At 48.6% G+C, this 16,671-nt stretch overlaps 2 protein-coding genes and 2 long non-coding RNA genes across 5 annotated transcripts; 2 read left to right on the forward strand and 2 right to left on the reverse strand.

The window, feature by feature from the left end:
• Positions 1-358: 358 nt before the first annotated feature.
• Positions 359-4,061, reverse strand: LOC120699702. Its single transcript, XR_005685550.1, has 2 exons — positions 3,333-4,061; positions 359-763 (listed from the first exon to the last, which is right to left on the reverse strand). It is a non-coding gene; the product is annotated as an uncharacterized LOC120699702 (long non-coding RNA).
• Positions 4,062-6,098: 2,037 nt separating this feature from the next.
• On the forward strand, positions 6,099-8,607 carry LOC120699703. 2 transcript variants are annotated; one of them, XR_005685552.1, is made up of 5 exons: positions 6,099-6,212; positions 6,287-6,398; positions 6,962-7,097; positions 7,486-7,582; positions 8,277-8,607. It is a non-coding gene; the product is annotated as an uncharacterized LOC120699703 (long non-coding RNA). The 2 variants fall into 2 exon arrangements; XR_005685551.1 differs by lacking the exon at positions 8,277-8,607 and adding an exon at positions 7,935-8,187.
• A 2,890-nt stretch (positions 8,608-11,497) lies between these two features.
• LOC120699704 (rapid alkalinization factor-like) lies at positions 11,498-12,449 on the forward strand. Its single transcript, XM_039983741.1, has one exon. The coding sequence runs from the start codon at positions 11,743-11,745 to the stop codon at positions 12,097-12,099; it is 357 nt and encodes a 118-aa protein (XP_039839675.1). The 5' UTR covers positions 11,498-11,742; the 3' UTR covers positions 12,100-12,449.
• Positions 12,450-13,940: 1,491 nt separating this feature from the next.
• Positions 13,941-16,437, reverse strand: LOC120701060 (pollen-specific leucine-rich repeat extensin-like protein 3; the record flags this gene model as incomplete). Its single annotated transcript, XM_039985231.1, has 1 exon — positions 13,941-16,437. A coding segment is annotated over one exon (2,193 nt), but the record flags the coding sequence as incomplete, so codon positions are not given.
• Positions 16,438-16,671: the final 234 nt, after the last annotated feature.

Consider the following 16,671-nt stretch of genomic DNA (forward strand, 5'->3'; position numbering starts at 1 on the left):
GAAAATTTTCAAAATGGACATATATTTTTGAAATTTTGATTTTTTTTAAATATATAAAAAAAAGCGCCAGGCGGGCGCCACAGAGGAGGCGGCCTAGGTGGGGCTGCGTGGCGGCCCAGGGCGGGGCTCAGGAGCTAGCCCAGGAGTAGGCACTCCCAGGTGAGGGAGAGGTGGCCTTTATTCTCGCTAATCTTTGCTTCATCCTTGCATGCTTTTTTAGCTTATTAAATTAATTAATATTTACTAGTAGAGTGCACATACGACACGCATGTGTTCAAAAAATCCTAATACATAATAAGTTTATATTATAAAAGTTGTAGTGACTAATAATATTATATTTATAAAAAAGATATACATGTTTAGCAAAAATCATATAATTTGAAGATATTAGGAAAGAAATGTTTGAATTCGGTACAAGTGCACTTCAAACAATATCAATTTCTAAAACGGGTTCCAAATCTTGTCAAAACCAAAATACCATATCTCTACTACTTTTGTTTGCCTTCCAATATCTATATGGTTTTTATTTGGGTTTTTTTCTTGTTTCCCTTTTTCCAACCGTTCACTTGGTTGTTGCTAGTGTTTTGGACGTACCGAGGTACACAAAGGTACATGCCTGCTCATGGGATTGTCTTATAATGTTGCACATCCTGGATCAGTTGATCTCCTCATCTTTCTCACTAACACATGCATACTATTTGGCACCTAGCATATGCCATAACCGCCAGAAATCTTTTCAGAGAGGAGGGACACGTGCAATGACCTAGAGGAGAAATACGAAAACACAATTTCAGCATTTTTTATTAACTTGTTCAATATAATGCATCACTAACTGAACATTGGATGAAAGTTAGGAATATCTCAAAGCGTCATGGAAGAAAAATGTTAAAGCACGGGTTAAGAAACTCCTCTCTAATTTAACTGGATAAAAAGAGCACTATTTAATCATGTGTAAAAAATAAACGGCTAAGTAGACAAAGCATGCAAAAGCTTCTGAACCACGAATGCTGCTCTACTTCCATTGTGCTGTTGGTCTGCTCCTAAAACTCAAATCTGAAAGATACTCAAGCACACAAGTGGCTGGTACACATCAGCCATGCATGATTAAAACAATGAGCTAAATATATCCTATCACGCTGCTGCCATGTACCATATGAAAGAATCAATACGATAGTAGCTTAGGTTAGAGTTGTGATAAACTGTATTGTAAGCTACTCCCTCCATTCCAAATCTAGATACATACATCTAGATTTGCCAAAACAACCTATAATTTGGGATACTTATACATGTTTATTTAGACTTGAATTTCTAAGCTGGTACTGATTTCAAAAATTACAAAAAATTACTTATACCATATCTCTAAGCTGGTACTGATTTCAAAAATTACGAAAAACAGAGAAGTTGGCACCTTCTGCATAATGTTCAGTAAGAAATGGAGGAAGAAGATGTAACTATTAATTAAGCAAGAAATTGGTTGCATAATCGCTACCTGCTATCATCTAGAACTGGACCAAACATTAGCTAGGAAGGTTGATTTAAAGTCAAAATATCAACCACATCTCATAGGTAATGATGTATTGATAACAACAAAAATCTGAAGTTACGAGCAAATTCAGTTCTATCTGCAATTTTGTTTTCAGAAGTGTGATTCAGTCTATATTGTGAAAGATTATATGATCCCCTTTATACATCTAAAGGACCTGCTTGACAGGGATTAATGACATGATAAAAGACAGAAAGTAGGCTATTGAACCATGTTTTTGACAGTAAAAATGAATCTGTTATAGTGAATGGATGACCATACTGAAGCTTTGATAAAAGCTCGATCCATGACTCATCCAGAAGTAAAAATGGAAATGGATTAGACCCAGGACTAGTCTAGAAGATTTTAGTGAATTTGATATGTCTTGTTGGAATTGTAGCGAAAATGGTCTCTCATGCCATATTTCAATATAATGTTTTGGCGATTGATGACACACACAACACTTGGACTAATATGATTGTTAAGATGAACATTCCCAGGCTTTTAGGTTCAAGTGATGACAAAGAGAAGATAGGCGTAGCTAGGCCCGAAGGGCCACCCCTATGGGGGTTCCGCCATGACACTTTGGTGCAGAAGGGAATCGAAGCCAAGTCAGCCTATAGGCACCGGTTGAACCGACGGTCCAAAATAGGGCATCGGTGCATTGGGTGTCCTTTGTACCAGAGACGATGTCAAGCGCCCAGGAGAAGTTTCTTCAGCACCGGTTCAACCGACGGTGCATCGGAGCATACCATCGGTGCAATGACGTCAGCGCCCGGGAGAATATCCTTCAGCACCGGTTGAACCGGTGAGGCATCGGTGCATAGCATCGGTTCAACCGGTGGTCACTGCGTCAGCTGTCAGGAGTTCAACGGCTACTTCGGTTTATGAGTGACCGGAAGAACCGACGCTACCCCTGCCAGAGGCATCGGTTCTTCCGATGATACGCAGATTTACAGCTGACCGTTGGAGCAACGGCTACAAGACTTGGTGGCCTATATATACGCCTCACCCCGTCCATTTGGAGTGTGCTGGAGTTGCTGAACATTCTACTACACTTGAAGAACATCTCCAACCACCTTAGAGCTTCATTATACATCATATAGGCTTAAGCACACTTGTGAGAGTGCTTAGTGCTTGTAATAGGGATTAGTTCTTGCGAGAGCTCCCTTGAGAGAAGCCTTGCTGCGGCAAGCAACTTGTGATCCATCGTGTGACCCTCCGTCTTGGTGTGGAGTGGCAACGACACTTTGTGCGGGGGAAGAGGAGGCCCCTTCCTTGGTGGAGAAGCTCCGTAGTGGATTTCGGCCGGGTGACCGAGAGAGACGGTGGCGGTGCACGAGACTCGGTGTCTTGTGGGCACTTGCCTTTGCTTGCCGGCATCGCCATTGGTGGCGTAGTGCAAGACGGTGATCGGAAGAGCCTCGGTGTCCCGTGGACGTAGGCGTTTATGCCGAACCACGTTACATGACCGTGTCTACTCGGGAGTTTGCATCCCTCTTGCACTTACCTCTTTATTTACCATATTACGTTTCCGCACTTACTCTTTGTTGTGTACCTTTAGTTTCCTAGTTAGTTTGATTAGGATTGGCTATAGGTTGCAAGTTTTTAGGGGTAAGTAGAGAGTTGCATAGATAAACCTTAGTTATAACTAGCATGTATAGGACGTGTTAGGTTTATCTTATGCAAGTAGTTTGAGCCCTAGGTTAAAAAGCGTTTAGCGACCCTATTCACCCCCTCCCCCTCTAGGGTCGGACACCCCGGTGATCCTTACAGGAATCCAACGGGCCCCAAGTGTAAAAAATCATACCAAGCTTGTGTGATTTCTTTGCAGTCGATGCAGAGGTACCTTCCTCTTGGCGCTTATGTTCCTGAAACATGCATTCACCAACATCATTAGGCTACAAACAGAACGAAGAATGTCTCAGCGAACCTTGGCGGCAGCATTGATCTAAGGCCAGCGAGTGGCGGAGGGAGAGGGAGCGAGCTGGAACCGCTCTGCTCACGAGGGAAGGGTGGGAGGCGAGAGAGGGAATCAGCTGAGGGTGCTGCTCCTGCACGGCCGCCGCTCGGGCCGTCTTGCGTGGGGACGGAAACTTCCTCTCCGGCTTGCGGGGGATGGGGATGGAGATGGGGACGCGACGATCTCTAGAGCCACCGCCGCGAGGGTCCCTGGTCGGCGAGAGCGCCGCCGCCGGCGATGCGGCGGGGAACCGGGACGTGAGCAGGCATACCCCTTCCGTGCCGATAGGCGGCAGGGCCGCCTGGTACCGCGCCGCGATGCCACAAAACTTGCCTACGAGGAGATCTCCTCGAAGTAGCCCCCACGATCTTCGCGACGCCGCCGTCCCGGACAACATCACCACGCGCTCCGGCTGACGGTGGAGCCCGCGCGCTCACCGCCACGCCGCGCGCCCACCCGGCGAGGCGGAGCGGCGGCCGCGGCGTGGGGATGGAGGGGAGGGCAAGAGTTGAGAGTGGGCGTCAGGATTTTTCAGCGTTGTGGGAGAGGCGGCGTGGCCTCGCGAGGGAGGTGGGTATACTTTGGCGCGGTGACAAAAAAAAATCATGCCCAGGCGGGATTGAACCGGTGGGAGAGTGATTTTCAGTTCACCGGAGCTCCTGTCAAATATTCTGAGCTTACATGTGGATCTAAAAATGGTGGGTTGTGAGGTGGGTGGGTAGACTTAGTTTGGTAAAAAATATTTCAATTGTTTAGGTTCTTTATAGTATAGATAGATATGTTTGATAATCTTTGTTAATCTTCGCATGCATAATTTACAAGGGACTCTTGTATAGTGTTTATTTCAAATCTATTTGGTGAGTCTCTTGATCGGTTTGTTGGTCAAGCTTGCTTCCATTTGATTTTGAGTTTTGTTAATCTTTGTTGAATCACCACGTGCTTGGTTAAGTGAAGCTTTCGTGGTAGCTTTGGCTCGATTTGTTTGCTTCACAGTTGCTTCCATTTTGTGTCGTTTTTTCAGTATTTTGGTGAATCCTTGCTTCAACGTTTTTGTAAATTGTCGCTTCCGTTTTGCGTTGAGCTTTTCGTAACTGTTCCTAGGATGAGCTTGTCATGAGTTGACTAGCGTCATCTTGGAGATTAAAAGAGAGACATGATGAATTAATTTTGGGATATATGCCTTGTTCTTACCTTCATATGGGTATTTTGTATACTTCGTTTCGATCATGATTCAGTGGTTACATCAGGATATTACCTGACAGAGTGTCCGGTTATTTCGCTTCAAGTACGTATTAGCCTGGATTGTTTTTGCGGTGATGGTTAGTACACTTACGCCAGATTAATTTGAGCGGTTTTACCACAACCGTGTGCTCCTCGTGCGCGTCGTCAACGTCGTCCGCGACACTACGACCCGAATCCCCACCCTTGATGCATGGCGGCGTTGTCTCGCCAGCGGGTTACCCACTCATCTCGCAGCAGTCTGGTGGTTCGTCCGAGGGGGATTAAGGGCCGGCCGGCGGCGGCTTGAGCTCGCAAGCCCTCGATGGGGCTCACCGGTTCAGGCGAGGACTGCTGCCGGCCCTAGATTATAGAAAGCTGGTTAGGAGAACGAGCGCGTAGCTCGATGGTAACGCTGCCGGTGCGCAGCTTACCTGCCCGGGTTCGATCCGTCGGATCGGCACCCGGGTGTCTCACCGGCGTTTATTCCCAGAGGGGAACTAGGGTGCGTGTGTGCATGTGTATAGGTGTGTGTGCGTGTGTAAGCTTTGGTAGGCGCGTCCTCGGACTTCCCGGCAGCCCATCTACGTTAAGCGCGCGGTCAGCATGGGTGCTCAACTGAGTTCTTACATAATTCCCCAGTGCTCCTGGGTGCTTTCAAAAAAAAAGAAAGCTGGTTAGTCCACAACTGTATGCAGATGAGTAGCGGGCTAAAGCCCTTAGAGACCAGTTTTTCTCTTTTTATTTTTTCTTCTCTTTTATTTTCTTTTTCTTCTTATTAATTTCTTACAATTTTCTTCTGGATAGATGCTATTGTTCTTCATGTCTATTCTAGATACAATTTTTTCAATTTTTCTACTTTTGATATATAGTATTTGTATTATATATTTATAATTTGATAATTCATATCTATTCTTTTATACATTAGTGACTGATATCAATACATTAATACTCGACATTTCTTTTTACTGATATTTTTATCTTTATGTTGTTTAGTTTTAAATTTCTATCTATTTATCCATAGTTAAAAAAAGTTTATGCCTATTGTATACCAATTTATTTGCATTCTAGACTCATTAGTCGATGTATGAAACAGTTTAGCTATATACTAACTTGTCCCAGTTCATGTTCATATTCCATTTGTTTAAAAAAATATTTATTTGCCAGGTGGATACATTGCTAAAATTATTTATCCGCGTGTAACTAATCCATTTGCAATGTCAAATTATTTGTTCGTTTTGTAGATTAAATTATCCGGCCATGTTGACTCATTTATTCGCGATATTTATTTTTATTATTTGTTCTATACAATAAAATGTTCGCGATGTTTAATGTTTTGTTCATTGTATATTATTATTTGTTCAGTGTTTTTAAGTTTTTGTTCGTAAAAATAATTTTGTTACTTTTGTCTGTTTCATTAGACCAGTTTATTCTAACCATCATGTTGTGGGCAGCCAAGTTTTCTAGCTATGAAGTCCACTGGTGGAAAGTTGCTTGTATTTCAGTCAGGTATTTGATTGACCTTGATGTTTCTACGCAAATGCAAAAGGGATATTTCGTTTTTCTTTCTCATACCCAGACAGTGTTTCTACAGAAGGCCACCAACATTACCCGCTGATGCATCACTAGGGAATGAAATTTGTTCAGTAAACAAATCAGTTGAAGCTTCCCTTTCCATCCAGCAACAACCTCACGGTTAGACACTGAACTACTGTCATACTAAAATGAATAGACTGTTTCCTATAAGACTCACAGGCATAATCAGAATGAGCTCCATCTCACAATTAAAGTTACTAGCCGAAGCTAAGCAAAAAAATTAATTTCTGTGTTAACCTGACAACTGAAACATTATTATACCAGTTAAGTTAGTTGTTATTGCCACCTTTCTGATATGTAGTACAAATCTAATTGAACTACAATTAGCTTGCAATATCTCTTTGCTCTGATCTTTGGTTTGATTCTTCTATACTCTGCAAGTACCTAGACATTAGTTCAAAGGAAAAGTGGTTTGTTAGTCATATTTAAATTATCATATTATCTGAACTTTTACATACATTCACTGTCCCTGTATTTGATTTTTGCAACTATGATTGCTGCTACAAATTTAATTGAGCTTCTAAAAAAAATGTAACTATAGCAACTATGGGACTAAAGGACAATGACCCAGCAGGAACTATAGCAAGGTGCCAGCATACCTGGCCTATGTTGGACTTTTTCTATCTTTTGCAATTACCTTAAAGTCCTATTGTGCTTCTCAGGATGTGTTATTAGCATGGAGCATTGGTCGTGCTTTCGTGCAGAAGGCTAAATTGGAGAGCCTTTAGAAGCAGCTGTCGTTTTTTGCATCTTAAAGCCCCATAAATTGGAAAGCCTGTAGAAGCAGATGCTGCACAGGTAAAATTAGTCCTTTGTTGTTCTGAATCATCCAGGCAATTAACCTTGACCAGTCAAGAGTCCCGAATTAAACACACACAGTCCTTCTATGCAACTAGAACTCTTGGACTGTTTATGTTTTGCCAATATCCAAAAAAAAAAAACACTATGCAGCGTGCAAATTTTGTTTTTGCAATAATTAAATTTAGCATTTCAATTGTTGTTCCCGAAACTCACATCTTCTCAATTTTAGATTGGAAAAGATGTCCTGTGGTTTATTTAGGTCCTTCCATACATTCTCATATCTTCTAATTCATGAACTCATAGTAATTGATGTCTAAAAATGCTTCTTTGCTTTCCTTGCCATGAAACTGAATTGTTATCCTATTTTGCTCTGAATTTCACAAAGATTCCTAAGGACCATGGTGGTATCACCATGTTTTCAATCTAGAATGCTGACGACAAAACCTGAAGGATAGGAATCAATCTTGGAACAATTTTTTGAGGTAATAATATTTTCCCAACTTTACTACCAAAATATGTGATAATAACTATTTTCCCCGAACCATCCAAAGGACCAAGTCATCAGCAAAAAAAATTTTTCTATACGTGATGTATTTCGCCTAAATTTTGTTTCTACATATTAATGGCAAAAAAAAGACTGCAACCAATATTACTACAGAAGATCACATTTCAAACAAATAGGCACAATCCACAAAGAATTGGGATTTCCTAGCTACCACTTGCTGGTGCCTGATGGTGGTAGCTATCCAAAGTAATTGAGTTGATCACCTGAACTGTTGACTTACTCATGATTCTTCAGCACTTGATCGTTTTAGTGAAACTTCATTCATGCAGGAAGAAACCAGATGATAGGAGCAACCATCACCTCCTTATAATGGCATGGGGGACCCCATATTCAAAAACTAAGATTACCATGTAACCAGCATTTCCCATAGTATGCCAGATTATGTAACCAGCATTTCCCATAGTATACCATGCTGATGCTAAACATGGTCACCAGCGGCCATGAAGTCTACCTATTTGCCTAATGATCCGAAATTTCCTCTGCCAACTCTGAGTTGCAAAATCATTCACAAGGTAATCTCAACCAAAGTAAATGTTTACTCCATCTCTGCTACCCTTGTTTTCCTAAACTGGCCATTGTTCTAACAGTCAATTTCGTGTACCTTTTTACAGGCTGACGAAAATGGTCATCTTTTGAAGATGTTGGGGATGCCCGCCACCAGAAGTTTGCTGTTGGATTCAGTTGTTCCTATCAATGTTAATACTCTTCGATGTAAATTATTAGTGTCGTATTAGCTCCAAGAGGATCACTACGCAAGTGAGAAACCTGATGTTAATGTTCGCACGTGTCGAACAATTAATGTTCTTAGGACTCCAAAATTGCTTTAGCATAAGGACATCCTATTTCACCGTGTTGTAAACTATGCTAAGAAACTACTACTTAGCTAACTATTTGATGCTAATGCCACTCTTCTTTGCAATCGAAATTCATAATTGTGCTGCAGCTTGTTAATGTGATGCTATTGACACAATGATTGAACTTAATACAAATTGTCTTACAAGGAGTGATACATAGTTTACAGGTCCGCGCGCGATAGCGCGCGTTATGCACTAGTTATGTACTAGCTTAATTGGGATTCCTTAATTGGAAAGAACCATATCCATTCTCTTCCATGCAGCCCACCATCTCCAATCTCCATGCAGCCCAAGCTTTGTGTTGTACCTTCTCTACTATTGATGTTGATATTAGGCATATTTTCATGAAAAAAAAGAGACTATTTAGTCCATATTAGTATTGTTGGGATGAGATGTTGTTTACAAGGTTATCTATGACACATATATAAATCCTATACCACTCTGCCTCCCATTTCCAACTCATATGCGTCGCCGGAAATTAATACTATTGATGTTGTTTACAAGGTTATCGATGACAAGGTTAATCCTTTAACTCAAAAATAGAGTTGCCAATAATAATGCAGGAAAATGATTCGTTTCGAGAGGACTACATGAATTTTTTTTCAGACAGATAAATTATGTTAAAGGGTTTATTTGCAAAGACATAATTGGTAAATTTAGGGTTGGTAATCAAAAGTATGAACAGGCTACATGTGAGGACAGGAGAGAGGAGAAAACAAACTATTCCCTTGTGGCCAGCTAATGCAGTCTGTCTCTGAAAAAAAAGAAGGCAACGTCTGTACCGCATGATAAAGGAATGAAAGTTAGGTAACAGATGCCTTGCTTTACTCGGCGAATTCAAATTTTATTTTCGAATCTGATGGACCAAAACGCGAAAACAGAAATGCTTGCGTGAAAAATTGCGCACGATGACAACAGCTATAGCTGGGAAGACAAATTGATAGCAAATAATTTGCGTGTAAAGGTACGGTCTCTCTTGTGGGGGGTGGGGGTGGGGAATAATAAAAACAATAAAAATGGTGAGTGTACAATGAGAACGTGCCATGCAAGGGACTAAAAGTTGCAATGAAAGTCATTCCACCTTCACGTGCCCCCCTGTCACACTCTTTCTCTCAAGGAACACCAATTGTCTAATTTCATGCAATATATATATATATAATGGAAAAAAATAGAGCTGGTGTAAAAGACCATGCATTAAGGCTTGGGTCGTTGCAGCTTGTTTGAAGTAGCAATGTTCTAGCTCCTCATAGTTGCAAGGCTCAAGAGGTTTGTAGTGAAACACCCAGCAGGTGTGTTTCTATCCACCATCAGGCTCCGGCTGAGAGCCTGCGTGTGGTCCACGAACCCGCATGTTGTTCTCGTCCTCGCCGCTGAGGAAGAGCCGCAGACAGGAGCCCCTAATCGCCGGCCAATCCCCGCCAATCATGCTCGCCACCTGGATGATTAGCAATTCTGTCCCGACCAGGATTCACCTTACCGGTCGGTAACCGGCGGTTACCGCCAAATTTTCCCGATACCGCTACTAGGCGGTAACCCATACCGGTGGTAAATTTTAAAAAATTTCGCCGAAATTTAAAATTTTCAAAAAATTTTGAAATAAAAAAGGAAAAAATATGGTAAGAAAGTAGAGATGACATACATCATTCTAATATAGAACATGTTCAAATATTTGACTGTTTGGGCACTCAAAAAAATAAAAAAACTTTCGGAACCCGTTAACCTGTTAACCCAAAAGCGTATTTAGCACCCCACCGACACCCCATCGATCTCGTGACAGCGCTAGAGTCACTTTCCCCTCCCCTTTCACCCCTTTCACCCCGAGCTGAGGCCCCAGGGGCGATTTTGCCGCCGGCCGCCGTCGATCTCTGTTCACAGGCGTCGTTTATCGCCGGTAGGGGGCGGTAGCCGAGCGGCATCTGCGAGAAGCGCTCGCGCGGCTGCCGGCCTGCCGCGGGCGGCGGTAGCCGTCGGTTTAGCGGCGAATCCCGCCGGTAGCGCGGCGATTTTCGGTGGCGGCAGCGGGATGCGCCGCTCGTAGTGGCGGTCCGGTAGCGGGATCCTCTAATCCCGAGCGGTATTCGGCGTTTTCCGAGCGGAAATCAGCGTGTGTGGACCGGAAACCACTGCATTGTGAGTATTTCTTGATTTTACATTGATTTTTAGATGTTTGTTGTGTAGCTATATTAAAAAACATGTGTTCATACTAGCTATATGGATCCATTTGTTCATGGTAGTTGGATGTTAATTTGTTCATTTTAGCTATATGTATATATGTGTTCATATTTCAAATATGTACATATATTTTCATTTGTTCATGTGTGTTCATTTGTTCATATGTACGTATATAGTTGTGTTAATGTTAGTTGTATCGTTTGCGCGTGGTTGTAGGCAAATGGTGGATCCGGTGTGGGAGCATGGAGAGAAGAGAGGCAATGGATGGAAGTGCAACTATTGCCATCAACAGAGGAATGGGGGAGGAGCAACAAGGCTTAAGGAGCTGCCATCAGTAATGATATTAACAAAATTACGGTGAAATGCTGCCATAATTTTTAATTTTCCAAAGTCATACGGTGTTTACCGGTTAAAACTGACGGTTACCGGTCGGTAAACATCGATTACCGGTCGATAAATAACGGTGACCGATTTTTTGAATTTGAATTGTCATTTCGAACGGTTTCTAGAGGTTTCCGGCGATTTACCGTCGGTTTACCGATACCACTGGTTGGCGGAAATCGCTCTACCGTCGTTAAGGTGAACCCCGGTCCCGACCCGATCCCCGCGTGGTTAGGTTTAGGGCTCACCGGCCCGGCCGCCACCGCCATCCGCCCATCGCCCTCCGCCGAATCCCCGGCACATGTCGCTGTCCTTTGACCACTATGCCCCTCGTGGCCCCCGCTCCTCAGCCTGTCTGCTGAGCTGTGCCCAGTTGTGCCCGCGCCGCTCGCCGCCGCCGCGTTCCGTTGCGCTCGCCACCTCCACACGCTTGCCGTCACCTCCCCTCCCTCCCCTTTATCTCCCTCTCCCTCTCTCTCTCTAGCCTCTCTCTCTTCCCAGCACTCTCTCTCTACTCCTCACGAGCACGCACACCATCACCACAAGACCCCAAGGCTAGACAGCTCAGGCTTCTCTCCACTCCCCCCCGTTCCCCAACGCGCTTTCTTCCCCCTTCCCCTCCTCTCGCCGCCGCCGCCTGCATTCCGTCGAGCAACTCCGAGCGGCGGCCATGGCGAAGCTCGCGCTGGCGCTGCTGCTGCTCCTGGCCGTGGCGGCCTCGGCGTCGGCCGCGGCGTCCGTCGACCTGGACCTGGGCTTCCTCGCCTCGGGCGGCGGCGCCCGGAGGGAGTGCCGCGGCACGGTGGCCGAGTGCCTGGCCGAGGACGAGGAGGCCGAGCTCGGCTCCGCCTCCGCCGAGTCGCACCGCCGCGCGCTCGCCGGCCGCGGCTACATCAGCTACGGCGCGCTCCGCCGCGACAACGTGCCCTGCTCCCGCCGCGGCGCCAGCTACTACAACTGCCGCCCCGGCGCGCAGGCCAACCCCTACCACCGCGGCTGCTCCCGCATCACCCGCTGCCGCGGCTGAGCTCCCGCCGCCGGCCGCCGCCCCCTCCCTCCTCAGGTGCCCTCCGCCGCCGGATCCGCCTCCGGGAGCGGGGAAAGGCCGGATCTTTCGCCGCTCCTCCTCCTCCCCCGGCGCCGCCGCCGCCGCCGAGTTCTAAAAAAATAAGTTCTTTTTTGTTTCTGCTGCTGCTACTGTTGCCTTACAAGTACTAGAGCTATGGATTTGTTGGTTGCCGGTGTATGGATTTGTGTTGGGTTCGTCGTGCTGTTTGTAAAGTAAGACGTCGATTGATTCGTGCCCCTATGGCTACTTAAATATGAACATATACTCCTATTCTTTTGATTGATTGCTCGGTTGGTTTCTAGTTTCTACCACCTGCTGTCCTGTTCTTGGATTGCTAAAATAAATTTCAGAGCTCGCTTTGCTGGTGATTGGTTGGAGCATCCAAATACTGGACCTGTGGGTTTGGTTGGGGTTCCTTTCATTCAGATCTGGAGCAGCAAGCTGGAAACCTGCTGCCATGCTTGATTCAGTTCAACAGCTGAAGAACAGCATGGAGTTCTACCGTTCTGCGCCAGATCTGGGTGTCACTGCTCTTGGTTTCATCCATCCGTCACCTGCATTGCTTGAAGAAGCGTTTGGTGGATTCCATGATGCCTCAGCCCTCAGCTCACCACCATGAAACACGGAAGAACATGCGTCTTTGTTCTCCATCGATTTCTGGTTTTCTAATCCGCGCGCTGCGAACATGTACGGCACCACCATGTGCTGAAGCTCTTTGTTTAATTAACACTGGCTCTTGGAGAGCAGGGGTTAGTGATCGCCACGTTGCCCTGCTTGTTTGTTACCACTACCTGACTGATTGATTGGTACCGCCGGTCTCCTCTCCTGATTGAAGCCAGCCGTTGCATTTCTTTGACCACATAGACAAATGTTCAGAGTGTAGGTGTGTATTCAGGCAGTCCATGACTTGCAGATATCCGTAGTCTTCTTGTTTTGCCCTGTTAGGCTGTTTCCAGCAGCTCTCCCGCTGAGGATGCGGAAACCAGCACCGATACGCATCCGGGCCCACCACCACGTCGCGGGAATATGGAGTCCGTTCCAGCAGAAAGGGCATCCGGGCGCGGAAAGCGCACCAACGGGGGAGGATGAAGTTCACGGGTGGGGGCAGGTGGGGAGTGGCCGTTGGGTTTACTGATGCGAAGAGGAGAGAGAATGTATAGGAATGCGGTCTCGTGGGTGACCTCTCCCTTTTCCCGCATCCGCATGCGGTACCTGCTGGAAGCGCTACAGTACCGACTCGTTGCCCTTTTTGCACATGCGCATCCCTTTGGGGGAGCCGCTGGAAACAGCCTTACAGATCCAGTTGGAGAAGAAGAACCATCACCATCCGCCATTGTTGTGACTCAATCTGTGAGCTTTGTCAAATACTATGTTGGGAGCAAAGCATCATCAGCAGGTGACTCCGTGAAGTTTAGAACCATCAGGTGGATGCGGCTGGGTGTTGGGTGAGAGGAATAAGTGCCGTGTTCTACGCGGTGGTGTGGTGGCGCAGCAGCACTTCATCATTCTGCGAGGCATGTGGATTTGCGGTTTGTTGTATCGAGGGAATAAATGACCTGTTTGCGTGTCCGTAGAGCAGGAGTATTTAATTTTTCTCCTTCAAAAAAGAGAGCAGGAGTATATTAAATTACTCTGATGAACACTGGCTGCCAGTGGAGCGGACGATGAATGCTTCAGAGGTTAGTGGATCTGGGCTGGGCCTGGTCCATGTGTGTATGGGCTCATGTAAGGCCGTGGCCCGTAATTAGATGGGTCGTGGATCATAATTAACTTGGCCCGTCACCAACATTTGAGTATAGAAAAACACCCGCGTCTCTCCCATTCTGCATCGATCAGAATCCCAAAAACTTCTTACAATTGCGTCGTGGTGTGACCATAGTTCCCTCCGTTTTGCTCAATTCCTCTTCTCCGGTCAAGTTAATTACAAGTGCACACGTGTGGGTACTTACGTACATTACCTATACTCATACACATATACACACGCACGCATGTACCCACGCATGCAGGTACCCATCATTCACGCACCAGAGCATGCTGTGATCAGCTGATCGTCGCTGCTGCCTCGCCGTCCTGGTCATGTCTCACCATGAGTCAGTTGGGCACTTAGTATCCTTGGAACTGAGGCGGCGGCGGCGAAGCGTACTTCTGCGACATGATCGGTGGCAGGATGATATCCGGTGATGGTGGAGGCGGTGATGGAGCCGGTGGCGGCGGTGGTGGGAGTACTCGTGGAGGCGGTGAGCTCACCGGGGCTGGCGGCGGTGGAGATTTTACTGGCGGGGGTGGGGAGTTGATTGGTGCCGGTGGAGGAGGAGATTTTACCGACGGAGGTGGTGAGCTCACGGGAGCTGGTGGAGGTGGGGAATGCACGGGTGGTGGTGGTGGAGAGCTTACCGGAGCTGGTGGAGGTGGTGATTTGATTAGTGGAGGTGGAGAACTCACCGATGCTGGTGGCGGCGGTGATTGTACCGGCGGTGGTGGTGGGGAGCTTACCGGAGCTGGTGGTGGAGGGGATTTTACAGGTCGGGGAGGCGAGCTCACTGGAGCCGGTGGGGGAGGTGATTTTACAGGTGGTGGTGGCGAGCTCACTGGAGCCGGCGGGGGAGGTGATTTTACAGGTGGTGGTGGCGAGCTCACTGGAGCTGGCGGGGGAGGTGATTTTACAGGTGGTGGTGGCGAGCTCACTGGAGTTGGAGGAGGTGGCGATTTCATTGGTGGTGGAGGTGAGCTCACAGGTGCCGGAGGTGGAGGAGATTTGACTGGTGGCGGCGGCGAGCTCACCGGAGCCGGTGGCGGAGGTGACTTCATGGGTGGGGGCGGCGATCTCACCGGAGCCGGAGGTGGAGGAGATTTCACTGGTGGCGGTGGCGAGCTAACCGGTGCTGGAGGAGGAGGTGACTTCACTTGTGATGGTGGCGAGCTCACCGGAGCCGGCGGTGGAGGTGATTTCACAGGTGGGGGTGGCGAGCTCATCGGAGCTGGCGGAGGAGGAGATTTCACCTTCACTGGTGGTGGTGGGGACCTTACTGGCACCGGCGGTGGCGGTAACTTTACTGGCGGCGGCCGCATTTTTGGCTTCGGCACAGGCGTCGGCTTGGGCGTCGATGGCGTCTGCCTCTTGGGCGATGGCGTGTAAGATGGCTTTGGCGGGTTGGGGCCAGCCGAGCAGACGTTGGTGCGGCAGTCGACGGGGTGCGCAAGTACGGGCGCGCACAGCGGCGCCGGCTTCTGCTCCCGGCGTCTGCCGCCGAGGCAGTTGCCACGGTCGTCGAGCGCCACGGGCTTGTCCGCCGCCGGCACGCACACCGCCGGCTCGACGCTGAAGAAGTTGTGCGCGAAGCTGAAGTTGGCGAGCGCTGGGAGCTTGCAGGCACCCTTCGGCACGGAGCCGGCAAGCTGGTTCCTCGACACGTCGAGCTGCTCCAGCTTGGTCATGTTGGCGAACCCCTCGGGCAGCGTGCCGATGAGCGCGTTCCTGCTGACGTCCACCACCGTGGCGTTGCCGAGTCCGGCGAGCTCCGGCGGGATGCAGCCGTCGAGGCGGTTGTTGAGCAGGACGAGCTCGTCGAGCGTGCCGGCCATGCGGCCGACGCTGCGAGGGATGCAGCCGACGAAGGCGTTGTTGGCGAGCACCACCACGGTGGCCGTGGAGTTGCCGAGGCTCTCCGGGATGGCGCCGGCGAAGCGGTTGCTGTTGACGAAGATGGCGTCGAGGTCCTTGTCGAAGAGCTCCGGCGGGAGGGCGCCGTCGAAGTCATTGAACCGGAGGTCAAGGTACTTGAGCACGGGGATCTGCAGCACGACGCCGGGGAAGGCGCCGACGAAGCGGTTGTTGCTGACGTCGAGCTCGTGGAGGAGGGCGAGGCGGCTGAAGCTCTTGGGGATGATGCCGCAGAAGCGGTTGGAGTTGATGTGGAAGAAGGCGAGGTCGGTCATGAGGCCGAGCTCGGCGGGGAGGTACCCCGCGATGTCGCCGCCGTTGAGGTCGACGCCGGCGACGACGGTGGTCCTGGGGTCGTCGAGGGCCTGGGCGCACGTGACACCGAAGTAGGAGCACACGTCGGCGCCGGCCCAGCCGCCGGTGAAGTTCTTCGGGTCGGAGTAGATGGCACGGCGCCAGGCCTGGAGCGCGGCGTACGCGCGGCGGAGGCGCTCGTTGGCGAAGGTGACGTCGACGCGGATGTCGAACTCGAAGTCGTCGGGGAGCTCGCCGTTGCCCTCGCGCAGGGACAGCATCTGCCGCCGCGCGATGTCAGACGCCTCCGCGTCCGAGAGCGCGGCCGCCGCCGCCGCCGCCGCCCCGAGCAGGACGGCGGCGAGGGTGATGACCAGCGCGAGGCGGCGGGCGGCCTCCATGGCTGGTGGCGGGGGAAGGGGCAGTGCGGGAGGCCACCCGTTGCGGTGGAAGCTATATGGACGGGGGGAAGATATAGGCCGGCGGCGACGGGAGGACACGGCCGAGCGGCGGCGCGCGCCTCCCGGAGATGGCCGTTGCGGTCTGGTGGTTGGTGTTTTTTGGCGGGAGAGGAG

The sequence above is a fragment of the Panicum virgatum genome, chromosome 3K, assembly GCF_016808335.1.
Source record: "Panicum virgatum strain AP13 chromosome 3K, P.virgatum_v5, whole genome shotgun sequence".
Classification (NCBI taxonomy): domain Eukaryota; kingdom Viridiplantae; phylum Streptophyta; class Magnoliopsida; order Poales; family Poaceae; genus Panicum; species Panicum virgatum.

Coding starts and splice junctions, on each gene's coding strand:
- LOC120699704 (XM_039983741.1), top strand. CDS start 11,743: ATGGCGAAGCTCGCGCTGGCGCTGCTGCTGCTCCTGGCCGTGGCGGCC.